This window comes from Leptonotus elevatus, chromosome 16, assembly GCF_054856555.1.
Source record: "Leptonotus elevatus isolate MCC_2025b chromosome 16, RoL_Lele_1.0, whole genome shotgun sequence".
NCBI classification, from domain to species: Eukaryota; Metazoa; Chordata; class Actinopteri; order Syngnathiformes; family Syngnathidae; genus Leptonotus; species Leptonotus elevatus.
Window position 1 is genome coordinate 13,527,867 of NC_141254.1, and position 25,365 is coordinate 13,553,231.

At 40.1% G+C, this 25,365-nt stretch overlaps 4 protein-coding genes across 9 annotated transcripts; 1 reads left to right on the forward strand and 3 right to left on the reverse strand.

The window, feature by feature from the left end:
- Window positions 1-2,640, forward strand: gng3 (guanine nucleotide binding protein (G protein), gamma 3). 4 transcript variants are annotated; one of them, XM_086098260.1, is made up of 3 exons: window positions 1-53; window positions 1,280-1,379; window positions 1,636-2,640. In XM_086098260.1, the coding sequence occupies exons 2-3, from the start codon at window positions 1,281-1,283 to the stop codon at window positions 1,762-1,764; spliced, it is 228 nt and encodes a 75-aa protein (XP_085954386.1). In that variant the 5' UTR covers window positions 1-53; window position 1,280; the 3' UTR covers window positions 1,765-2,640. The 4 variants fall into 4 exon arrangements, with proteins under 4 accessions (XP_085954386.1, XP_085954384.1, XP_085954385.1 ...); XM_086098258.1 differs by lacking the exon at window positions 1-53 and adding an exon at window positions 438-637; XM_086098259.1 differs by lacking the exon at window positions 1-53 and adding an exon at window positions 782-828.
- A 1,480-nt stretch (window positions 2,641-4,120) lies between these two features.
- banf1 (barrier to autointegration nuclear assembly factor 1) lies at window positions 4,121-6,086 on the reverse strand. Of its 2 annotated transcripts, XM_086098256.1 has the most exons (4): window positions 5,966-6,057; window positions 5,142-5,205; window positions 4,829-5,000; window positions 4,121-4,508 (listed from the first exon to the last, which is right to left on the reverse strand). In XM_086098256.1, the coding sequence occupies exons 3-4, from the start codon at window positions 4,952-4,954 to the stop codon at window positions 4,362-4,364; spliced, it is 273 nt and encodes a 90-aa protein (XP_085954382.1). In that variant the 5' UTR covers window positions 4,955-5,000; window positions 5,142-5,205; window positions 5,966-6,057; the 3' UTR covers window positions 4,121-4,361. The 2 variants fall into 2 exon arrangements, with proteins under 2 accessions (XP_085954382.1, XP_085954381.1); XM_086098255.1 differs by lacking the exon at window positions 5,142-5,205 and having other exon boundaries at window positions 5,966-6,086.
- A 935-nt stretch (window positions 6,087-7,021) lies between these two features.
- Window positions 7,022-9,807, reverse strand: prdx5 (peroxiredoxin 5). Its single transcript, XM_086057981.1, has 6 exons — window positions 9,578-9,807; window positions 7,947-8,081; window positions 7,712-7,843; window positions 7,546-7,584; window positions 7,417-7,481; window positions 7,022-7,351 (listed from the first exon to the last, which is right to left on the reverse strand). Exons 1-6 carry the CDS (start codon window positions 9,671-9,673, stop codon window positions 7,246-7,248), a joined length of 573 nt encoding a protein of 190 aa, XP_085914107.1. The 5' UTR covers window positions 9,674-9,807; the 3' UTR covers window positions 7,022-7,245.
- A 586-nt stretch (window positions 9,808-10,393) lies between these two features.
- Window positions 10,394-24,521, reverse strand: esrra (estrogen-related receptor alpha). 2 transcript variants are annotated; one of them, XM_086098117.1, is made up of 8 exons: window positions 24,256-24,521; window positions 22,890-22,971; window positions 18,284-18,667; window positions 15,849-15,965; window positions 15,611-15,724; window positions 15,108-15,275; window positions 14,533-14,802; window positions 10,394-13,608 (listed from the first exon to the last, which is right to left on the reverse strand). In XM_086098117.1, the coding sequence occupies exons 3-8, from the start codon at window positions 18,660-18,662 to the stop codon at window positions 13,355-13,357; spliced, it is 1,302 nt and encodes a 433-aa protein (XP_085954243.1). In that variant the 5' UTR covers window positions 18,663-18,667; window positions 22,890-22,971; window positions 24,256-24,521; the 3' UTR covers window positions 10,394-13,354. The 2 variants fall into 2 exon arrangements, with proteins under 2 accessions (XP_085954243.1, XP_085954244.1); XM_086098118.1 differs by lacking the exons at window positions 22,890-22,971; window positions 24,256-24,521 and adding an exon at window positions 20,901-21,065.
- Between the last annotated feature and the right edge of the window lie 844 nt (window positions 24,522-25,365).

The following is a 25,365-nucleotide window of genomic DNA, read 5'->3' on the forward strand; positions in this document are numbered from 1 at the left end:
CTTTTCGCTGACAAACAAAACGTGACAACCTTCGCCGTTTCATTCTCAAAACGGTAGTTTGATCACATTATACTACTAATTTGTTGCCTACTTGGTTACATCCTGTATATGAAACCGTGCTAACTAATTTTAATATTTATTCAAATATTGGTTAGATTGTCAAATTAAACCTGGAGTTAAAGCAAAACTCAACCCGCTTGTAGTTATATTACGTGTGCGCCGATAATAATTAAAATAATCCCCACGAGAAAAAAATCCTGAGGTAAAAGGAGTGATATTGTAAACCAGTAAAGTAGACTGCAGCAGTCCCCATAGCAACAGAGGAGAGGGAGGGCATTACAGAAAGGGAAGGGTGGCAGTGATGATTCAGACCCGGAGCTGACATCACCAACTAAAATGTATTATTTACACCGCATAAAAACATTGGAACCTCCAAATTGACTATTTTGTTGCATGGCAGATATAGCATATAAGACTGGGAATTGTCCTTATTTTCAAAATTCCCCCTCCACATATATGGTCAGTTCCACCTCATCAATGCTGTGCCTCCCCCCTCCTCCATCTGGCAGATACCACTCGCCGCAGAGGGGATGAGCCTTCAGATTTTACTGTGGCGGGATTGCAGTGCACTGGACTGGTGAGAGCAGGGGAGCATTCAGGCTGTCGTTTGTGAGGGGTGGGGTCCGGCTACATTGACACCTCCACCGCCAGATATACACACACACACACACACACAAAAGCTGACAGGGGGGGGGGGGGACATAGTAAGGCACAAAACGGGAGACAAGAAGGGGGGGGGGGTTGCACCTGAAGAGGAATATCGTACGGGTAAGGAGACAAACGGATGGAGAGGGGATGCAAAGACAAAAAAGGGGAAAGATCCAAAATGGTTGGAATAGATTGATTTCGGGTCCGGTATTCCGTATTAACAATCCAGCTGGTGTTACTAGCAGTCGGTTTCATTGACATGTTTTTGACACATTGTGGAGGGATTGTGCAACGGGGGGTTATTTCCTGCTTACGGTTAAATAATGTGAGGGCCAGGGTGAATGGAATCCAAGCGGCTAGCCTTGTTAGCGTAATGTATTGCATTTGCTATTGATTCAAGTCACAAGGTGGCTAACGTAGCAGCTGTAGTATGACACATTGGGTCGAGATAAGTGCTCCATGTATTGTTTGCATAAACTCTTCTTTAGATTTAAACCTATGCAAATTACTTCTGGTTTACTTACATAAATATTTGGTGTATTCCTAAAGCTCTTGCCATGTTTTTATTCAGAATGAAAGGAGACACCCCAGTGAACAGCACTATGAGTGTCGGCCAGGCCAGGAAGCTGGTTGAGCAACTGAAGATCGAGGCTAGCTTCTGCAGAATAAAGGTAAAAAAAAAATAATAATAATAATTTAAACGGGATGATATCGACAATAAGTAACCTTATGTACAGTATGAATGCATTTACGAATGAGAAGTGCATAAAGTCACACTAGTGGTGCTAATATTCATGCAAGCATATAAGATAACCAACTTATTAGAAATGCCATCATTACATTACTGGAGTAAATAAACCAACGGCAGACAAAGTATACCTTCGCCAATTGTGAAGTCTTGTTAACGGCATCTTCGTTAACTTCCAGGTGTCCAAGGCTGCCGCAGACCTGATGGCGTACTGCGACGCCCACGCTTGCGACGACCCCCTGATCACACCCGTGCCCACTTCAGAGAACCCTTTCAGGGAGAAGAAGTTCTTTTGCGCTCTGCTTTGAGCTCAAATCAGGGATTGTGAATACTTTTCACACACACGCACACAAAAAAAAAAGTACTAATGAAGAGTATGTTCAGTTCACTTGCATACGGTGCCTGTGTACAGTACACAAAAAGTTAAAGGAACTAGATCGTTTATTGATTATGATAAAGATTACGAGTCAGAGCCATCACGGAAAGTTGCCAGGTCTAAAAGGAAAATGAACAAAACGTCATTTTCACTCTTTGCATCAACAATAACACATTCACATTCAAGTGGAAGCATTATGAATGTTCATCTGAGGTGTTAGTCCGACATTAGATTTTTTTTAATCATGGCTGTTGGTTCTTTAAGCTGTAATCAGGTCAAAAATAACATTCAGATCAAATGCGTGTGTGCTACTGGGAATTACCATACCAAAAACATTCCAACTCCGTCGCCATTTCATTAGGTACACCGACAATAATTAATGAGCCATACACTACAGCTCTTAATTTATCATTATAAACCATCATAGGGAGTATTTTTTCTTTTTTTTTTATATAGCAAGGTTAATTGTAAACGCTTGCCTTTGTTTTAGCATCAATGTGTATTAGTGGCTTTAGTTTAATATACTTGAATTTGATCATTTTGTGTACTTAATAAAATGGATCATGAGGGTAAATACATAAATTAGCAGTTACAATATATCATTCTCATCCTTCAACAGATTACCCAAGAATCTGATCACTTCAAAACATAATAATAATAATTTAAAAAGTCTTATCTATTACTGCTCTTTCTGCATCGTTATGTTCGGAATATTTTCAACATTTTGTATAACATTGGCATCATTTGACAGGAAAATCATCGCCACAGAACATTAAGTGCTGAAATAAAAACCTGTGATGAAAAAGCATTCCTTCCATTGTGATTTTCTTTGATGAAGAGCCACAGCGTGAACATGCACAAGAATGAAGGAATTTGTCAATGTGCCATCGCCTTGAATGAGGTCAACTCATTTTGCTTTGTGACACGGAGAATATGACCTAAAGTCATCTACACTCTCTCTATTGTGCCACATGAAACAGAACACAAAGATGAAAGAAAACACATGTCAGACAAACCAAACCAACTCTTCTGTTCACTGTAGTTGCACTTCCTAAACTTCCACCTAAAGCACCGACTTTTTCAACGATCGCCTACTAGTGGGAGTTTTAACGGACACGTCCAAAACAAAACAGCGACACCTGGTGGACAACTTCACGTACTACACACACTCACAAATAAAATTACCCTTCCAACAAACTAGAGCGTTAGATATTTAACAATAGATATTTGATTATTAGTGCCATTTATTGCCATCATTAATTTCTGATTCTTGTATAAATTGAACATTTGCACACGCAGCAGCAAACGTACCTCTTGGGAGTTAAGGCCAAAAAGTTATAGCTTAAGTTTCAAGCTATAGTCAACAGCCAGTACTTGGCAGAAATTGCTGCAGCTTCTGCAACATTGCTGTTGAACTCTCGGCAGCGTACCTGACCAGTTCTCACATTTTCATGAATTCTGAAGGGACGTCCCATTTCTTGGACGCTCTTGGTTTTATACACTTGTCCGCAGTTTTCCATCATATTTCAAGCTATCGAAGCTCTCACAGCTTTTGCTGTAAGACGTGACTTTAAAAAATAAATAAAATAAAAAAGTCATTTATATCATTTGAACAGGGGTGTGCAGACTTATTGGAGGGATTCTGTTGCTTTGCCTTATGACTATTAAAAACCCTTTATTTAACTTGAAATAAAGCCTTTGATGATAATGTGTTCCTTCACTTCACTGATTTTATTTGAGCCACTACAGTGAACATGTAAAAGAATTCACGGGTCAAAATTCTTTCACGGCCCTTTTTCGTGATAGCGTTTAAAAAAAACAATTAATAAAGTAGATCCAGATACATCAGCAATACGCAGCTATTGCACATTTAAGACATGCAATTCAGAGCTCACCTGATCGTAAATTGACAGCGAGCAGATATCAAGGCATCTTCTGTTTAAAATGAACAAAACTAAGCTTTTAATACCGTATTTATGTTAAGTGACTACAATAGTTACACATACAGTGGAGGCTAGTTTTAGTTGACCTATAGCTTCAGGTTGCTTTAGGTAAATAAAGAAGTCAAATGCTGAGTGCGACTGAGAGAAAATCCAATTAAGCACAATCAAGAAACAGTGAATAGTGATCAGCTTTGTTCCAACAGATTAAATCAAGTCTACAAATAATTTGACAAACTTGCAATTGGCGGCACCTCAAAACTTGCTGACAAGCGAATGTGAATCTGAACTCAACTGTCAGAAGCAAACCTTAAGCCCTTGTTTAAAAAATAAAAAATAAATACCCAATGACTTCACTTTCAATTTTATTTAATTATTCATAAGCTCAATTAAAATGTGATACAGACCATGAGTGAAAAGGCATCAACAGTGAGTACAATTAAAAGTTTACTTCATGAAACCTCATAGGTGTGTTGCAGTGTTTGTCCATATATATATATATATGTATAGTGGATTTTTTTTTAAAACTGTTGAAGAGCTCATGAGCAGTTTGGACTACAAAAAAAATATAAAACAAACAGACGAAGCTTTATAGGAAGGAGTCACACCATTCTTTAAGGCAGTTGAAGCAGTCACCTTGTTGTTTTGAGTTTGCGCCGCAAGTGTCCTTAAGCCATTCCCGGAAAAGTTCCTCGTCTTTCTTTAGCAGCAGAAACTGTCCAAGGACAACGTACGCCTGGTGAACGCAGAACACAAGTTGAAAACGGTTTAAGTCAGCCTCTCTAGCTGAATTAGAAAACTATGAGAACACGTTGGGATTCTCAGCTACCGATGTACGTACAATTTTTAATTTTTTGATTTAGTGGGGAAATCTAGTTTTGTAGGAAAGGAAATCTGTCATACATCTATCGAACCCCTCAAACCTCGTTCTCCCCTCTCAAACCTTATTCTATCTGACAGCATTTTTTTTTAATAAATAGTAGTATATCAAACTGTTGCTAAAAAAACAACAACACATACACAAGATAAAAAAAATAATTAATCCGACTACGTTACCTTGTCAAACCCTTTCTCCTCCAGTCTTTTGCCAAGGACTTCGCCGATGCCACCCAGCGCAAACACGGGTTTTTCCCCTATTGGCTCAGTCACAAAGTCGCGATGTTTCTGTGATGTTGAAGACATGGCTGCTTTGTTGAAGGTCACAAATCAGGCCACTGATCAAACAAACCTGCAAGATAAAGACAACAAACACAGCCTGGTTATTTGCCTTGTGTCATGAGAGAGCTTCAGATACGGTGGGACAAACAGTCAAACGCAAAAATGTCAAACGAAAACACTCGCAAGGAAGAGACACTCGAACTGAACTAACCGTGTGTGGTAAGCGGCCAACCTGACTGACTGTAGCTCCTGATGTCACCCACTAGGCCACCTCCCTAAAAAGCACATATCACCTGAATGAAGTAAGATAGGTGTAACTTTTGACTTAAATACATTTTATTGATCAAAGAGAAATTGACTGTTTTTTTCTCTCTCTCTCTTCTCTTTTGTTCTTGTATTTGTATTACAAGTTACACTGTGTTGTTAGCTTTCTTTTTGAGGGGCTGCAACAGATACATTAGATAACTTTTTGGTGCATTCGCTTATAAACGGGTTAACTTATTTATGCATAAACTACATCTGCAAACAAATGGTATCATTTCCTAATTTTGCAACAACAAAAAAAATCGAACCCCTGAACACACACAGATGAATGAACATTAGCCTCCGCTTACATTTAGATATCAATCAAATATAAACGTGTTGGGCAAGTTCACCGTACTCATGCTTAAACTCTAGCAACAATGGAGCCGGCATCTTGAATTGCGCGCGCAATCATTTGCAACGCCATCATTAAATCACACTGGCTAAATTCAACAATATTATCGAGTACCTCGCGGGGAAAACAATAACCGGTAGCATATTTAATGTACGGACAAAGTGTTGTTGATGTTTTTTCGATGTATAGAAATGATAGTTTGAACGAAAGTGAAACAAACTATTAAGGCGCCACATGATACCAATGTCTGATTGAGCTTTCAATGTTCGCCAAGCTGTAAATTAAGCTAAACGTGCGTGTTTTAATCTTACCGTTGGTGCCGAAGGTCTAACGGATTTGTTTGAGATGAAATATTTTGTTGGGTGGAAAAATCTTACCTGCTGGGTCTGGTGTCGTGTCGAAGTGTAATATTAGCTGAGTTGTGATTGCAACGCGCTTATTCTTTTTCCTGTTTGTCTTCTTCTTCGTCAGTTTTTTCTTCTTCGGTGGTTATTGGAAGTTGGAGACCCATCTTAATGGCGCATTAGCGCCACTTGCTGGACTGGAGTGGCGACTGAGAAAACGCGCAAGAATAAATGCATTTTTTTTTTTACTATCATATGGATATTAATAATAAGAATAAGAATAACTAGAACACACTCATTTATTGCGTATTGTAACCTTGCTTTTTGTAATTATATTTGTTACAGTGGAGTTGCACATCTGTTTCTTGTTGGCATGAGTCAGCGGCACGCCAGTGTTTTTCCACTCACCCAGTCAGACTCGCCCGCCTATCAGGCTTACCTGATGATTCACCAGATTGTTCGGTACGCACCCATGCAAGACTCTCCAGCTATTCTGTTGCCGACCCTGTCTCTTGACCTTCCAAGCCTCATTCTCCTGAGAATCCTCTCAGTCTTCTGTCTCCACCCACAAGTTCTGCATGTTTGAAAATGTCCTTCGGGCCTAACTGATATTGTTCAAACTCTGCATTGGTTACTAGCAGCAGGAGGGCAATATTCATTTCCTTCTCCTGCCCCAATCACTCAGAAAATTATTTAATACAAATGACGTATTTTTGTTCATTTTATGCCCCGTCTTCAATTCCTGTGACTTATCAACTTTGTGTTCATTCAACTAAACAGACCGTGACAAGTACATTTGTGAGTAAACAGATGAGCCCCTTATTTCAGTGTACAGTGCAATAATATATATACTTTTAGTGACCCCCCCCCCTCCCCAATGTTGCACAGTGAACATTTGCTAAAATGTTAAACATGTGCTTTGACTCAAAACTTTGGGAAACACAATTGAAAGTACTGTCAATAGAAATACAAATAAGGTTTTACTACTTTATACAATAATTCCCTCCACCATGTGCTCAACATTTTAAGATCAGGCATTTACACAATTCAATTTAACAAGCACTAAAATATTTAAGAACAACACACAAGTTACTGCTCGAGAAACTACTTTTATTCATGATCAAGAACAGTACACGGCATATACTTTGCATCATCTTTCCTGTCATATTTGTGCGCATTAATAACCTTCCATCTTTGTTTTTGCACGAGCACTCATGTAACACTTGTGGCGCTCTTCCAGATGAGGTTGAAGCATCGAAGCAGATGCCATTTAGTGCATTTTTTTTTTTTTGGTAGACGCGTTCTAAATGAGTCTACAGTCCAGACATAATACTGGGCGCCAGGCTGCAGGTCAGTCCTGTGCCGTCTGGCTCCACATTGATCTTCTTCACGACTCCATCTTCCACCAGCATAGAATACCTGCAACGCATATTAAGACACGTACTCAGTTCCGACTTACAAAACTACAGCCACGAGGACCTTACCTCTTTGATCTCTTGTTTCCAAGTGCCTGCACAATCTGATCACTTTCAAGCAACAAGTCCATAGCCTACAAAGCAGAAAACGGGTTTCTATAAAAGTTGTAACTCGACGCGTCTGATTGTTCGGTTTACCTTTGTAAATTCTCCAGTAGGATCGGCCAGCATTCGAATCTGCGGGCGAGGAATAATTCATTCGATCAATAAAATCACAGCTACAATGAAAAATAAAAGACTCAGGACACAGAATAGCAGCGAGATACAGTGAGAGTGGAAAACAATGTTCCCCCGTCAGGCGCACCTTGCCATCTGCTCCGTGCTCCTTTCCCCAGGCGGCCATGACAAACGCATCATTCACAGACACACAGGCCACCTCCTGGATGCCTTTACTCTTAAAGTCTGCCGCCTGCTGCACAAAACCCGGGAGGTGAGTCTGAAAGCAAAAAAGTGGAAAAACTGTCAAGCCAGTTGGCAAAGATGACGAAAGCCAAGACACGACATGATATGCATTGAGGACAAATTTGGTTTGCGCTTGCCTTGGAGCAACCAGGGGTGAAAGCTCCCGGTACGGCAAAGATGATGCCTTTCTTCCCCTTAAAGAGTTGATTCATGTTCACCTTATTTCCTGGCTCACCCTCATGGACTTCCACCGAGGGAAGAGAGTCACCCACCTGAGAGAAGAAATAACACGGACTACATTTGGTGGGTCAGAGAAAGCAAACTCAGTTTGAGCACCATCAGCGTCATTGGTGACACGATGCGTTTAAATGACTTGTTTTTGAGTAAATACCAGCTTTCGCATTTTTTTTATATAGTATTGGTGTTTTCAGTAAGTAAGGTGGTATTAACTCATTCGCTGCCATAGACGTCAAAATGTGTGATTAATTGTGAGTTAACTAGGGAAGTCATGCCATTAATTATGATTACAAATTTTAATCGACTGACGCCCCAATTATTAATATTTTTTATTAATGCATTGCCATTGACGGCTATAAACGTCAAAAGTTCATTTAAACTATTTTTATTAGTTAAATTTTTTTTCCACTTTTCTTAAGAGTATGAAAACCTATATTTTTGTATTGTACATTTAGAACATATACAATTTGTGATTAATCGTGAGTTAACTAGTGAAGTCATGCGATTAATTACAATTAACAATTTTAATCGCCTGTCGCCCCAAATTTTTAATATATATATATATATATTTTTTTTTTTTAATGAATTGATGGCAGTGAATGAGTTAAGAGGTAAATCCCCAAAGAAGGTCCAGGTGCCAAATGCACCACCACCCACTGTTGTACTTTGTGCTCCGTCTAGTGTTAAATGTAAGAATTACATCCAAAGTACAGTTCAGCTTTTAAGTTCAATATTTGCATTTACAGGAGTTTGCAGTATGTTTTTCAACAATCATTCCAATACAAATGTAATTTGACTTCGGTGCAATACACTTTAATTGAATCAATTTTATTTAAACAGTGTCAATATTCAAACTTGTGCATAATTTATTTAATAAAAATTTTAGTTCTAGTTGACAGTCGCTAGAGGGCGACAAAACTCTAACCATACACCAGCAACTCTGTGGTTAAAATGGCCGAAAGAGTTATGAAATATCAAGACTGACATTGGCGGATTAGTGGTAGTTTTTTTGTTTGTTTGTTGTTTTGTTTATACTTGAGCATCCAATAGTCTTCTGACCAGCCCCGACATACATGTACATCACATCGCTTAGTGACAATTTAATAAGCGTTGACGTCAAAGAAAACACACACACGTTAACTAGCTGAGATTAAACGCTTCTAAAACGAATGTCGTTTTTTTGTGTTTAATGACACCTAACAACGCAATGTCTGTTTAACAAATGTGCACGACCTGTAATCCGATCCCTGATCGTCATCTGAATCGTTCAGAGGACGATTTACGTGTGCAAACTACAGCACGTTTATTTCACATATTAGGCTGCATGTGTAGATAGAATAAGATACAGGGGGGAATTTAACGAGGACAGCAAAAAAAAAAAAACACCGCTAACGAATGCTGTAATTTCGACATCACAGTCGTTAGCATGGCGAGCTACCAAAATAATGCGAACGTTAACACTAGCTCCGTAATTTGCTAAACGAAACATTTGCAAAGTATCAAGGGTTATGATGTCAATTTGATGTCTTACCTTAATCGGCATTTTGTCCAAACAAGAAGAGTGGATCAACCTCGTGCAATGTTCTATGCGGGTGCGTTTAAGGACAATTGTAGCAGCGGAAAGCATGTTATGCTAGCTTTCGTTTAATAACGCTTACGTGACGGTGTCGGTGAGGCGTGTCTCACGGTGACTTTTGTGGAGAAGGCAGACACGCCTCCAACCTGGCTTCACGCCACTTTCCGCGACTCCAGCCTCTCTTACCTTTACTTCACTTTTGGGTCTTGGCCAGGTTCACTTATATCTTTATTAACTGCGCCATCTGCTACCTTGAAGCCAGTGCGCTCTGTTGCAAAATATTCGATCATATTTAAACGCACCATGTTCTTTCAAAGTAATACGTTTTGACCCTATATATATAATTAGGTGTTGCAATGACTGGTTTGGGTCGAATTTGATTTTTAATTTAGATTTACCTTTATATAAAATGAAAGACAATGGGAATTAGTTTCACTTGTCTTTATTGCATGACTGATTTCCATTCCATGTACAGCACTCTGTATGCAGCAATTATTGTTTTAAAGTGCTTTTTTATTTATTTAGCAAATAAAATACATTTGACGGTTTCTCTGACTAATTATCCATTTGTCTAACAGGCTATAAATACATTTTGAAAAAGCTCTGTAGTTCAAAATGTGAGCCAATAGGATATTCTTGACTCGGTTTGAAAACTGACCGGGAACATACCACGGTAAATCTACATTGAAAACGACCAGCATATATAATGTTAAAAATAAGTTTTTATCACAAGTACTGTCCAGTAGTAGAAATGAGACCAATGATATGAGGTGGGTAGTGTGTCCATTTATTTCACAGCACAAAGCACCTCAAATAATCCACTCCCTGTTTCCTTAAACAGTGGAATATATCACTTTTATTCACAGTGATTTTAATGTGGACATGTTTAGACAAGGACATCAAAACTATTACTTTTAAAAGAAAACAAAGCCTACACAGAAATTCACAGCCAGCAACACGCATAAAAATAATGTCAACAAACAGTAAATTGAGTAAAAAATAGAATTTAATCATTTAAATAGTCTGTCAAGATACAAACATTGATTTGAGCTTCTAAATAATGTTTAGTGGCTATTTCTCATAACTGGCAATGTTAAATGTACACAGCGGCTATACAAGTGTTTTGGTAACTTATTGTATTGCTAATTTATATTAAATGTACACAGAAACCACGTATGACTTTATAACTGCAATTGCAACACTGCAAATGACTCCCGTTCATTAGACATTGGTTTCCTATGACCATCTTAACATGTACCTAAAATATACAGTAATAATATGAAGGCGATCTTCATGTAAAACAACACTTCTTCCACGGCTCTCCAAATTTGGTTAGTGAGCTAATTATTAAGCTTGTCACCAATAAGAAGTCAACTTTACGGGACAAGATCTTCAAATACATGTTTGTCGAACTGCAAAACATTTTATGTACCCCAAATCGTAATTTGGATGCGCAAATCAAACGATCTGAAAAAAATTGTCTTAACTGTTAGTTGGCTGCTTGGGATACTCGTCTTCTTACACTTCTGTAGCCTCAGTAAAAATAGCATTCCCAATGTCCTAAATAAACATCTTAATCTCCATCCCACACATTGATCAGTGTATAAATCCAATCCTTTTTCATTAACACATCTTAAAATCTTAGTAAGGAGCATGTATGAAAAAAACCCAACATCTCTCGTGAACAAATTCCCATACACTATAAGCAGCACAAAAACTGTACATTTGTAAAGAATAAATTGTCACATTGCTGGCTTCCTCACCTTCCACTCTAAATTGCATGTTTGCTAGTTATATTACTGTAACTGTACATGGCTAAAAGATTAATGGCACTTTGGCCAATATACATAAATGGGGTTCAGGAGAATCAGAATTGGACAGCAGATACATTGAACGTGAAGCTCATGACGACGGTCACTTATTTTTCGAAGTCTACCAGACAGAAAATGGAGAGGGTAGGGCTTAGGGTGTGTAGTCAAGACAAGGGTTCAACACACTTTGTTGCATATGTTGCATTTCTAGTTGCCCTGAGCCCATTACAGGCGCTTACAAGTTCAAGACATGTACAAACACAAAGTAGATCACACGCTGATTACTGACCGAATAACGTTGCAATGCAATTTCCTCACTGCAGAAAATGCACCGAATCTTAGAACAGCACACGGATGGAACGAGTCAGATCAGTTTTCAGAGCAGCATGGCTGAGGTCCATAAACAACAGTTTGGAAAACAGCAAATGAGGCAGATGCATTTCGGTCCGACCTCTGTGTTTCCACGCTCAAACTCGTTGGTTGCAAATGGAAGCCATTTATCATGTGCCAACAAGATTAACAAGCAAATTATAATACCGTTACCGTCCAAGTGGAGGATTTTAAGGAGCACACGTCTCATGTGCGCCTCCTCCTATAGATTATACATTTAAAAAGAATGCAGTGGTTCAACCGTTCTCTCTTACGGGGCTGCACAACTGATCCGAGTGTCACGTTTAAATTAACCTGGTCATCGGCAAATTTTACATTTAAAATGTGGGCTCTGCTGCATATGTTATCAAACCATTTTTCAACTAGTGGTCAGCCATCGACCAGGGAGTAAACGCATGGTTAAGGCTTCACTCATTAAGCTGCCTAAATATCAAGCGAGCGCACCCCGCTGAGTCATGGCGAGAAGAAAGTACAGCAAAAATTAGAGACGAGGACCATCATGACAAAGTAGAGCTTTGAAAGGGATCGACATCCATAGTTGGGATTTGTTTCAGATTCAGAGGAAGTAACGTTAACCAAGGTCATAGCATATTGCATCAGTTAGCCCTTGCTAAAATATGACATTTTTTACCGTATTTCTTTTGAAGTAGCATTTATTCTAAAATGCCAATTCATTCATTGTGCACTGAAAACTGTTCACATAAAAGTAAATCAGTAAAAATACTGATGTCTTCCCTACCATGGTGAATAATTTCGATTAATAATCGGGATTAAAATATTGATCAAAATAATGCAGATCATCATTTTGGCCATAAACGTGCACAGCCCTAAACTCGTACCAGGTCCAAACAAGTCCATGACAGAAATAAAAGTACTTGGGGTCCTGAGAGTGGAAAACTATCAGCCCGTGACTAATTAGGAAGTAACTTACCACATGATCCATTTTTAAGGTGATAGACAATAATCGAGTCATATTGCTTTTAGCATATTGCAAGAAAGTCCTAAAAAAAAAAAAACCTGCCTACAACGGCACTAAGCTATAGTAAATTAATGCACCCTGTGTACTAAAATGGACCCTCAAGTCTTTTCCGGATACGTTATGGCTTTCATGAGTCACTGTTGCATTCGTTACAAAGTTCAAAAGCCACATGACTGCAGTCTGTTCTTGACAACTTCCATGTTCTCCAGTGGTTATGCAACTGCTGCGATGAAGCGTCACGGAGGCCACGGCAAGTACGTTGGCGTTCAGGTTGTATCGCTTCGCAGGTTTTTGTCCACACAAACGTGGAACTTGACAGTGCTCACTGAAGTTTGACAGTTACAACTTTCGCGCTGGCGCCGTCTTTATTTTTTAAACTGTGTTTCTTTCCTCGTGTCGGCTACAACGGAAAAACAATCCCTTTTTTTCTCATGAAAAATTCTCTAATAAAACCTCTTTTTGTGACAAACAATTCACCCACTTTTTATATAAAGACTAGATCACATCACCGTCGAGTCTCTGCGTCATCCCACGTTTGCTGCTGCTCCCCCTCTAGGGAGAGTCCATCATGGCTTCCAGCATCTCCAAGAATAGTTTGTGCATGGGTATGCCACCACGGGTCTTGATGCTGTAGAACGTAGTCAGAGCCCGACCGGCGGTCTGCCGGAGCAGCGGCAGCGTTAAAAGGAGGCGGCCGGCCCGCTGGGGGTCGTCCGGACGCCGCTGACACTCCAGCTCCAGTAGGGCCTGGTGGAGGAGGTCCCGCAGCTTCTGTACTGCCTCCATATCCTCGATGTAAACCGAGTCTGACAGGGCGACAGGGAGGACGTGATGAGCTGCTGTGTTTTGCCTCTCAATTTTCCCCAACCTTTGTTTACTCAACAGTGGATTAATTTCAAAACGAGATGCGGAATTTGAGCTCGGCTGACTTTAAGAAGGGGGAAGAAGTTAACCTTACAGTTGTGCTCATAAGTTTACATATGCAGCGGTTATGTAAACAACAATTGTGCTCATAAGTTTACATAATAGGAGAAAATTATGCTTACAGTCGTACTTATAAGTTCAGATAAACTATGCGTACGTAAACTTATGAGCACAACAATTGTGCTCATAAGTTTACATATTAGAAAGGGGAGTTATGCTTACAGTTCAGTTGTGCTCATAAGTTTACATAACCTATGCCTATGTAAACTTATGAGCACCCTTGTGCTCATACGTTTACAAATTAAATGGAGGGGAATTATGATTACTGTTGTGCTTATAAATTTACATAACTAATTTTGCATATTAAAAGGGGGAATTATGCTTACAGTTGAACTTATAAGTTTACATAACCTATGCATATGTAGACTTTTGAGGACTAAGTTTACATTTTAGAAGGGGGAGTATGCTTACAGTTGCGCTCATAAGTTTACGCAACCTATGCGTATGAGTTGTTGTGCTCATAAGTTTACAAATAAGAAGGGGGGAATTATGCTTACAGTTGTGCTTATAAGTTTACGTAGCCTCTGCGCATGTAAACTTATGAGCACAATAGTTGTGCTCATAAATTTACAAATTAGAAGGGAGGAGTTGTGCTGACAGTTGTGCTCATACGTTTACATATTAGGCTATGTAAACGTATGGGCACAACTGTTTATCACCATTCATAAGGAGTTGGTAGACATGCAGTCGTGCTCATATGTAGATGTAGGAGCACAACTACTACAACAACACGACACGTACTGTACCTGAGTTAGTGAGCGCGATGGCTTTTAGCATGACAAACTCCTCTCTGTCCACATTTAGAGCTCGGAAACGTCGGGCAAGTTGGCTGATTGCCGCATTTAGCTCCGTTAGGCCGGCAACACGAGACATTTCCTCGTCAAGGACAAAATCCTCGGCGAAGACCACCTCGTCTTCGCAGCCAAGCGAGCGGTACGCTACACCCAGCACCAGCACCTCCAGCCAAACGGACTGTAGCACAGACATCTGGTCTGCTAGCGAGAGAGACAAGAAGCCTGCGGGGGAATACAAAAAGCCAGTGTGAAGGTTCTGAATGTTAAGGAGGACAACTGGCAACGGTCCCTCATTTGAACAACAAGTACTGGCAAGCAGAGCTTTAGAGCGCCACATACTGAGATCCACTTGGTAAGAAACCCACCTCCGGCATACAGAATAGCTAACCCTTCTATGGCAGAACTTGCAGCACATTTACGGCTCCTCTAAAAAGGAGGTTGTTCTGATCGCCATCGTTTGGATGTTATTGAGCTAAATGATGCAGAATCGATGTTGTTGCAAGCAGTCTTCAACATGCATCTCTTACCCGGAATGTGTTTGGCCCAGCCAATGATCACAACCAGCTCACGGTCAGCAAGGTCACAAAGGGTCGTAAGTGTGCGCTGGGCTGTGTCAGGCTGGAGCGGGTCAGGCATTGCAAATAGCTTCTCTGGCTCAGCGACTAACAGGTGGGACACGATGATGTTTGAAGAACCTGTATCACAAAACACAAACAGGATGAGCTTTATAATTTAATCTATCATTCTGTGAGGGGACTAATTAGTCATTTTGAAATAACATTTCTAAAATTTGAAATTGATGAGTCAATTATTTGAAGCAGTCTTTATGAAGGCAACCATCCAAATGTAATCCTGATTGTGTTTCACTTTACAGAAAAAAAAAAGGACAAATATAGTACAGTAGGTGGCACTGTTTTAAAACAAATTCTGATGAGCTCTGCCACATTATGTTTCTTATTCAGATTGTTCAAGTCTACTCAATAGCTTTATGCTCCGTTGTAACACAAATTCCAACAGAAAAATGACAAACCCTTTTCGTTGTCCTTAGTCAGTGATAGTGGGACACTCTGGTATGTTGCATTCTCGACTTCTGGGCGCCTTTTGTACTTCTGCCGTCCACCTCGGACCCGATCAAGGCGAACTCCTGCATCAAGACACGTTAAAGAATGCTTTTAGCTGAGAACATACAAAGACATATTTAAAAAACAAAACAGAAAAAAAGATTACTAATGAAAAGCCACTTCTGGATTGGTGGACGTGTCGCTCACCCTCTTTCAGCATGCCCACTTTGAGGCACTTGGTGAAGCGGCATGCCTGGCAAGCCTTTCTGCGCCTTTTGGTGATCTCACACTCATTTGAAGCAGGACAGCTGTATTCAATGTTACCTTCACAAAAGAACAGAAAATGATGAGATGCATTTGGAGTCAATTCATCAACTAAACACTGCAACTGGGAAGTATTCACAGCTTTTTCCCCCCCACATTCTAAATTCTTTCTCACCTAATCATTATTCTTGAGACGTTTCCACTTTCCGCAGTTTTAACTGAAATTACTTGTGGTGTTAAATACAGTTTATTGGAAATTATTTGGAAAGACACACACCTGCCTTTATAAGGTCCCACCAGTTGGCAGTGCAGTGATCGGCAGCATAACATCAAAGTAATTGTCTGTGGACTGAGACGGGATTGTCTCAACTTCAAGGCACAGATCTGGTTTGGAACTACCAGGACTCTACCTAGATCTGACCCAGCCATCTAAATAGATCAACGGGTGGAGAATGAGAAGGGTCTTTTTCCAATGGGGGGCATCAGAGCTCCGGCATTCCTCTGTGAAGAGAGGAGTACCTTCCAGCAAGACAACCATCCCTGCATCAATCAGTCCTAGATGGTAGAGTTAGTATCCAGAAAGGCACTCCTTGATAAAAGGGCATAAGTCAGTCCGCCTAAAATTTGCTCAAAGGCACCTGAAGGTGAGACTAAATGATGTGGTCTGATGAGACAACAATTGAAGTCTTTTCAGTTAATTGTTGGCGATAACAAGGCACAATTTATTACTTGACCCAAACCATCCCTAAAATGAGTCACGGTTGTGGTAGCAGCATGCTGCTACGAGGATGTTTTTCAGCTATAGGAACTGGAAATGTATTCAGACTTGAGCAGGGTAAGAGCAACACAGCAAAGTACAGACACCCTGGACGAAAACCTGCAGAGAGTGTTTTTTAATTACTAGGGCGATGGGATGGTTCATCTTTCAGCAGGACAACAACCCTAACCAAAAACATCCAAGATATCTAAAGAGCAGCTTCAGGATGACTCAGAGTTGAGTGGCCCGGGCCAGAGCCCAGACTGGAATCAGATGGAACATAAACACTCCCCCCCCCCCCCATCCAACCTGATGGAAGATTTAGAAGAGTCCGAATGGCCCAAGTGTGCCATATTCAACACTTCTTACTCTATTTGCTATCGCAGATGTATTAACCTTGAATGAAGCAAAAACTGTGAATACTTAATTATGGACATCCGAATTGCTTCACTTTTCAACATAAATGGCAAACATCTTACAAAGAAAAAGTCTAATGTAGTCTTTATGTCATGTTGTACAAAATCTCGAGGGAAAACGTAACCAATTTTAGAGACTGTAAGAAAATATGGAAAAACGTAAGCACTGTGAAAACGCACTGGATGAACTGTATCCATGAGCAATTGTTATTTTAGGGTTCCTTTGCTTTATCTTTGTAGTAAAAGGGCACTGGAAAGTAAACTCAAGGTTTTAAAAATAGTCGTTTCTGTACTACAAAATAAAATGAAGACGCTACAACAAGGTCTATTTTTTGTTTGCCAAACAAAAAGGCAGAAAGGCAAATGCTGAATTTGTATGCAGATAAAGAAAGAAGAGAAATATTTGTTTTTTGTTTACGCATGGAAATAATCCCTCCATTTTTTTTTTAAATTAACAGCAGTGTGGTGATGGTGATAAGGGTCAGGCCTCTACTGTTCAAATGATGCATTGTAAAGGCTCCACACTTTAACCTTGAAAATTTGAGGCTAGAACTGCAATTCAAAAATATAACAATGAGTCAAACAAGGACGTTAAATTGTAAATGGTTTTTTGTACCACTTTCTACACCGTATGGTGCTCAAAACGTTTTACAATGCCCAAGTTAACTAAATGCATCATCATTCACCATTCATCACAAAAGATTTGTGTACTTTACACCAACTCTGACGTAGTATCTACCTCAGCTGTAATAATATGAATGACATCGCTTCAAATCAGGGAATATTTACAGAGAATTGTTGACAGTTGAGTAAACCGCTAAAATCTCCGCATCCATAGGTTAAGAACATCCAGTGCAAAGTAACAGTTGAATCATCTATATCCAGAGTTTCCTTTTCGTTTTTTTTTTTAATGAATCCGCTGTGGTCTGATACAAAATGGAAACATCCGTGGCTATGTTTACCCTCCATGGCATGATAGGTAACCTGCAAATGTTTTGACATATTCAGCCATCAAATAAACACCACCGTGTGTTTATGCAACATGAAAATGGCAAATATTAAGGTCTCCTGCAGGTTACTGCAGCGAGCATGAGTCTTACCTTTCATTTACAAAAACATTTGTGTCTTTGCTACTCAACATGCCAACACAAAAATAAATTAATAATCATGAACTGGAGAAAGCTGTTTTACAGCTCAAGCCATACCTTGAATGGTTCTCTTGAAGAAAGCTTTGCAAGCTTCGCACGAAGCCACGCCGTAGTGGTAGCCCGAAGCCACATCCCCGCAGACCAAACACAGCCTCTTGGGTAACGTGCTCAGGGCATACTTGCACCGACCGGCTCCATTTCCAGTGGATCCCTCGTCCGCTCCGTCTCCGCTCTCGTCTTTAAAGTGGCAGCGCAAGGCTGGCGTGTAGAGCGGCGGCGAATAGCGTTTAGCACCGTCTCCTCTGGTCTCTCCGCCTCCGCTTTGAGAGGAGTCGGAGGAGGCCCCGCCGGGACTGATCCGACCTCCCCCACCGCCCTCTGGACTGCTTGGTTCCGCCTTGATGTAGACATCTGACCGGCGATCCCTGGAAGACATGATGTCTGCAGGGCGAGAAAATATACAAAGTAAATAACAGTCCAAAGGTGTTTGGGGCAGCAGACAAAATAAAGCTTTGTGCGGCCCATCACTCTTGCAAATCTCCTTACGTGTCTTGTTTGTGGGTTGCGCAATAAAAAAAATATATATAGCAGAGGGAAAATTGAATTAGGATTGATATTAAAAAAAAAACCCGAATGACACAATTAAATCAATGTTATTACGCTGCAGTCCAATAGGTTAACTTTAACTTGACATTTTCATCATCATAAAGACGGCAGCCTTTGTGGTCAAAGTGTAAATGTTTCCCCAACAGCGGCGGCAGGACCGTGCCAATATCCGAGCGCTACTCTAGCCACATTAAACTGTTATACATTTCCCCATTGTGGGACTAATAAAGGATTATCTTCTCTCCCTCCAACTACACCGATCACTACTCAATTAATTCACCAAGAGTTGTCCCTAAAATATAAACAGCTACACAGAAAAGTCCGAGTTGCTTGTGTACGTTTGACCAGCTATTATTTTTAAGCCATGGGATAAACACATTGCAGCAGAATCCAAACCTTCCACACCTATTAAAACTGCTCTTTATTTAAGTATGACTAGTGTGAAGTCTTTGTCACTGGCATCTCCGTAAATTAAAATAGCCAAGGTGACTGGATGAAGGTCACGCGGCTCGTAAAGCAGGCTCGCGCTTCACTTTCCAGACGCATAACGAATGTTATAATGTGTAAGGCTGTAAGAGCGCTGCGGCAACAACGCTGAGCCCTACTCTCATTGTCTATCATATATGGGTGGAAAAGTTAAATGACAGCAAACATGCTTATGCAAATAAAGTACGTACTGTGTGTGTGATAAGGTTCAAAAGGACAATCCCTTAGCACAACCTGCCATTAAAATATTGCCAAACGAAATATGAAATAGATTGGCCCATATAAAAGAGTAAGTATTTTCCTGATGTGGTCCAATTGATTATTGTATGTTAATACTATACTGCCCATGAGTAGAGATTGAACAAAGCAAATACAATAAAGGGCTGATTTTTGTTTTCATTATAGTGTCGTACAGTTATATCCTTTCAACAGCTGAGTTAAAGTTACATCATTTTGAGTACTAACTTGTATTAGTTTTTAAAGTGGTGGTCAAATTCCAGGGACTTGGGCAAAGGACAAAACTGCCTGACAGCGGATGTAATAAAATCTAATGGACATACTTATCGGGGCAGGCAGGTGGGTTCCTATTTGTGTTATATTTGCAACAGCGACACACTATTCAATAGACTACAATGTCAAAGAAAGACAATAATGTTGCAAAAAGTATTAGATGCAGTTCAACCAAAGTTTTGACATTGGAATAAAATTGTGTTCAACACTATTTTAATTGGAACTATATTGCAGTATGCAAGGATGATGAGATGAGCATTCTGTGGACTAACTGACCTCGCTTGTTGTCAAGCAAAATACAGAAAATGAATGGATGGATGGATGGGGGATTTAGGACCGTTGGCACCCCATTGCTGACACTACTATCCCATGTCGGGTTGCTTATTACGTCAATACAGTTGGTGATAAGCCAAAGAGAAAACTAGTCATTCATAAAAATGATAAATGCACATGTAATGGTGGTGTGTCATCACCACACATAAATCACATGGACTTAGCTGGATGCTAAATCGCAACAAGCTCCAGGTAACATTCACAACTAACATGTATGTTGAACATTTATCACCCCAGCAATAAAGCCCCATTTGCTATTGCAACTTTGGTTGGAGTTTGCCCCCTTAAGACATGTGAATGCAGTCGAGAAGAGAGGATCACTGCAAACCTAAATATTTTAAAGTGGCTATGTCCCACCGAAATTGATTATTACAACCAAATGTGTCCAATCTGTTGCGATGCTTCATCTTGTGCAACGCTACACACGCCGACATCTGGTCGGCGAACAGCTTTCGTAGAAATTTAGAATCAAATGTAGCCGTCGACGTCAAGCACGTCTAGCTGTATTTGACCCGATATAAATCGGCTCACGTCGCTTTTAACTTGCCAGTTAAGCTACAATCGAATGCAGCAACATGTTAGCATTGGCTACTACATTAGCGAACCGTTTAAACGGGCAAGTTAGCTTCCCTTAGCTAACTAGCTAGCCGTTGCTAAGGGTTAAATCACAGTGACAAAGCTACATCCTCTTGGCTCGAGATTTATTTTGGTCATTAACCCAGACTAGGCTTCATCTTACCTGATCGGCGAGACTAGTGTGGCACTTAAGTCTCCCGGCTGCGTGGTAATTTAGTGCAGGTAAGAGTGAAAACCAGTAGTTTCCCCGGCTGCCTGCTACTAGCTCCAATGTTGCTATGTGCCAAAATACTAGCTGCTACCTCTCCCTGCCAAACAGCTGTTTGATCAACAAACACTTCCTGAAACTATTGCAGCAATCTGAATACAGCATACCATTAATTAAAAATAAATAAATAAATAATCACGGTCGACATGTGCAATTAACTTCCAAATGATTCACGACGTTAAAAAAACAACAATTTTACATCACTTTGAATGACTTGGATTTTACGTTGTATTCAAATTTTATTTACTAACGTGAAGACATCACTGAATATGGTTTTGCTGAGGGGAATGTTACATGGACACTAACTTTATAAATGATAAAATGTCAAACATTTCCCATAAAAATGCATTCACATAAAACAATGTGTCCAAACTATGGCCAGGGGACCATTTGCGGGCCCCATCCAAATTTCAGCAGCCCGCGGCATATACTAAAAATGACATTTGACATGGGCTGCAAAGCTTGTTAAAAAATAAACGTAGCAGTGGGCATATACTAAAAATGACATTTGACATGGGCTGCAAAGCTTGTTAAAAAATAAACGTAGCAGTGGGCAATGTGAGAAGTCAGAGAATAAAATAGAAAAGGTGCCACTGCTACAAACTAATTGGTATTTTTTTTCTAGATATGCAAAGGTGCAAATGAATTTCAACTAAAAATAATGACAGTAATGTGGTGAATAAAAATCCATTTCAAAAGCAAAAAATGTTTCTTCCACTTTCTGCTCTGTGTCAAGGTCTGATATACGAGCATCAAGGATTCTCAGGTAGCGGTTTAAAAAAAAAAAAGGTCAGCTTACTACAGTTTCTTCTTGTTGTGGTTCTGAATATGGGATATGGGATATGGTCACTGTTCATTGCAAGGGTGGATTTGGTTTAGTGAGATATAGGGCCGAGGACACCTCAAAAGGCCAAAATCTTGAAAATCCTAAACTATTTGCCTTTTCACCTTTTACACAACGCCGTTCTTTACACGATAGTTAAATCTAAAATAGAAATTGCTTGGTTCATTAATTTCAGTGTTTTTAATACATTAAAGTCAAAGAATTTCAAAGCAGCCCTTGCATCCTTACGTTGTGTGTGTATGTGTGTGCGTGCGTGCGTTAGTTTTTTGTATGTGGCCCTCAAATGAAATATGGCACTTTATGGACAGAAAGGTAGTGATGCCATGGATTCCCTGAGATCTCATAAGCACTAAGTGGGCAATCGACAGCCCTCAGGGAGGCATATTTGCATCAAATGATCCCCCAAAGAATGCCCCCCACCAATACTGTAGCATTTTTGTGCCAATTTTTTTTATTTTTGAGAACGAGACGGAGAGAATTTTCTGGCAACGCAAGCTAATGTTTCAGTACAAGAGATGGCTTAGTGTAATACTAATACTATTCAACATTTATCGAGTGGTCCGGCATGTGCTTTGACGCTGACACTTATTTGTACGGATAGCTGGGATTCCTATTATAGATTGTAGTACATGAACCAGGAGTTATTCATTTCAGCTGCCACAATTGCTGAGCATGTACATGCAATTTTTTTTAGTTAAGAAATCTGGCTTACACAGCCTACAATGAAATATAAAATTATGCAATATATCCTCATTACAACACAGGGGCAGCATACGACTGTGTCTTTATACTACAGAAATATGGGGCTGAAAGTGTTTGGACCACAAACAATGTAGACGGCAACCGAAAACAAATACCTTGCACAATCATTTACCAACAAACAAACCCGAAAGAGCACAATATGCCATAACAATGGGAACAACAATAGGAACCCCTCAACTGTGACTGAGTAATAAGTCACCCACTTTATCTGCTACAATGTGTTATCAACTTCAAAATATGGTGAATTGCATGTTATTAAGATATGAAAGGGCATTTACCTCTTTGCTGGATTGGAAGCCTATATACAGTATGTGATCCCCAGTGTCTGTTGTAGGTTGTCGACAGCTGCTATCAGGACACCTGGCAAAGTAAATGAAGGTTTGTACCGAATGTTAAAAAAAAAAAAACATGAGACAGAAATCATAAGTACAGTCTGTCAAGCCTCTTAGATAACACATGCACAACTTGAATCCTGTCACACACACGCACACAAAAAAAACAAAAAACAGCTATGACCGGAGGCAACTAAAGCATTGGTAAATGCAAAAGAATGTCACTATTTCATCACTGAAATTTAGAACATGCTGGATGTATTCAGATTTATGGACAAGACTCAACAAACCGCGCCCCTTTGTGCTGCGTGATATACTCCAAAGGTCAAAGTCACAGGAATGCTTCAAGGACAGACAGTAAAGCCCAACACCTTGTCTTTCACTCATACGAAGTTGGGAGCTGAAGTTTGCGCATAGCTTTGTCAATCATTACAGAACATACTTAATTGGTAGTGCTAATGCCAAAATAAACTGTCACACATACTGTCAGTTCATTTATTTAAATCTCACGTGCAGAAGACTTAGAATGCTGACATACTTTAAATGCTCTGTGTGTAAAGTACAATTATCCTTCAGGTGAGACTTTGAAATCGACTTGGCGTGCTAGTGTCAGTGTCTGTGATTATGCATCAAATAAGTGCACTTAGGTCATGTAGAGGTTTGTTGGATTTACGTATGCTGTGCACCGTGCAGCCACCAAGAACTGCACCCAGGGGTGACCTTGCCTACTGATCTCGAACCGGTGAAAGGTTAATTGCCAAAGTAGATTACGCCTTCAGATCAGTGATGTCAATCCTAGACCAGCAGGCTTGGTTACATTCAGAGGTCAGTGTGTTGAGACAGGAAGTCCATTAACTTGGAACATTTCTTGAAGTCGGACCCTCAACTGTGGTCTGTTGGAGAAGCGGGCAGTGCGTGCAGTACATGGCCCGCTGCATCTTTTAGGCACCTCAACCTTAATTAAACCAAATGGATACATATTTTGTCCTTGTACTTGTACGTCTTTGTTTAAATATTTCATCAAAGACATTAGGGCTTGGTTGTAAAACTTTAAGGCCTTTAATGACGTCTACAAGTTGTGCTTTAGTGCACAGGCAGTAAATTATAAACGGAAAGACAACTAAATGATCAATTCCCCAGCGGCTCGTGGCCCCTACCCCCAATAACGTGACCACGCCAACTTCACTCTGCCCAGCGTGCATACAAATCAAGGTACTGTACCGTCGAATACAAATGACAGCACATGCATAACTAACCGAAAATCACAAATACATACTGTATTTCGATTCTCGCTGTTTAGTCTGATACTTACCAGGAACAACAGAAACCGGGTTTTATATGTGGGTCCAGGCAGGTTTTGGGACGAGCAAGTCCGCCGTCTCTTTGAACGGTTTGGCGGCGCTGTTGAAGCAATATCGTGCTTGTCACACCTGACGGTGACTTGACGGAGGAATTTTGGATGTCATCTACCGCCGAAACGGTCTTCTTCGCCTGCTCGGTACCAGACTGGTATTAAAATCCTCGCCTTCGACTCCCACAGCTGAAGCTGTCTTGACACAGTCCGCTTTAAAATAAGGAAATACTGCATCCTGTTATGTCAAGTTCAAAATAAAATCCTATGGACGCTTGTCGCTAAACTTTTTGGTTTCCTCAGCTTGGCAACGTCCACCCTGGAAATGTGATATTTAAATATTGATTTATATTGTACATACATTTGTATTAACTAGCGATTCATGCAACCACAATTGCAACGCGTTGGCTTTTTATTTTGATGAATGTAACGTCAACTTCCGGTATTACTGTTTTGTTTTCACTAACTTGGTCTAACACAGTGACGTCAGACCCTGTCCCGTGCCTCGGTTCTCGGTTACGTACGTACGTATCATCCGCTAGCGTCATCGACTTCATAACGAGGGCAGGCAACTCCTGCAGGAAATTTTATAGGAAGTAAAAATACATTTAAGACAGCGAGGTACTTTCAGCTTCGTTTTCCTTATATGTACGTAGTTCTCTTAACTTTTAATTAACCACCACAGTATAGCAACATATGCAAAATACGTGTACTTCCTGATTATGACACATTACTATGAACTGTCTACCTCACGCTTTTTCTTGGATTAAGAGCATTTATGGAAACAAGTCGGTCACTAACAAAAATTAGAATACATAGTTTGCATTACAAGTATGTCATTCGCATCAGTTGGTAGGCTATTTTTTTTAAACATGTTGTCTCAAGAACCGAAACAGATAATGGCACTATTGTTCATTTTATGAATAAAATAAAACAAACAAAAAAAGTCGTATCTCGAAAAAGACAATCCAGGATATTGTATGTCATTTAGCCTTTAGCGTGTTACTAACTAACCCCCTCTCTCTGAACAGCAGTTGCGTCAAAGGTGCGCCTCGTTGTGGTCACGCGTGA

What these genes read in the sequence shown, in the direction of transcription:
- gng3 (XM_086098257.1), top strand. Translation starts at nt 1,266, where the DNA reads ATGTTTTTATTCAGAATGAAAGGAGACACCCCAGTGAACAGCACTATG. An exon ending in CTAGCTTCTGCAGAATAAAG is followed by an intron (nt 1,380 to 1,635) that starts GTAAAAAAAAAA and finishes GTTAACTTCCAG; the next exon opens with GTGTCCAAGGCTGCCGCAGA.
- banf1 (XM_086098255.1), bottom strand. Translation starts at nt 4,954, where the DNA reads ATGTCTTCAACATCACAGAAACATCGCGACTTTGTGACTGAGCCAATA. An exon ending in AGGAGAAAGGGTTTGACAAG is followed by an intron (nt 4,509 to 4,828) that starts GTAACGTAGTCG and finishes TGCGTTCACCAG; the next exon opens with GCGTACGTTGTCCTTGGACA.
- prdx5 (XM_086057981.1), bottom strand. Translation starts at nt 9,673, where the DNA reads ATGCTTTCCGCTGCTACAATTGTCCTTAAACGCACCCGCATAGAACAT. An exon ending in TGGACAAAATGCCGATTAAG is followed by an intron (nt 8,082 to 9,577) that starts GTAAGACATCAA and finishes TTCTTCTCTCAG; the next exon opens with GTGGGTGACTCTCTTCCCTC. An exon ending in AGCACGGAGCAGATGGCAAG is followed by an intron (nt 7,585 to 7,711) that starts GTGCGCCTGACG and finishes CCTCGCCCGCAG; the next exon opens with ATTCGAATGCTGGCCGATCC.
- esrra (XM_086098117.1), bottom strand. Translation starts at nt 18,662, where the DNA reads ATGTCTTCCAGGGATCGCCGGTCAGATGTCTACATCAAGGCGGAACCA. An exon ending in AGTGGGCATGCTGAAAGAGG is followed by an intron (nt 15,725 to 15,848) that starts GTGAGCGACACG and finishes GTCTTGATGCAG; the next exon opens with GAGTTCGCCTTGATCGGGTC. An exon ending in GACTAAGGACAACGAAAAGG is followed by an intron (nt 15,276 to 15,610) that starts GTTTGTCATTTT and finishes TTTGTGATACAG; the next exon opens with GTTCTTCAAACATCATCGTG.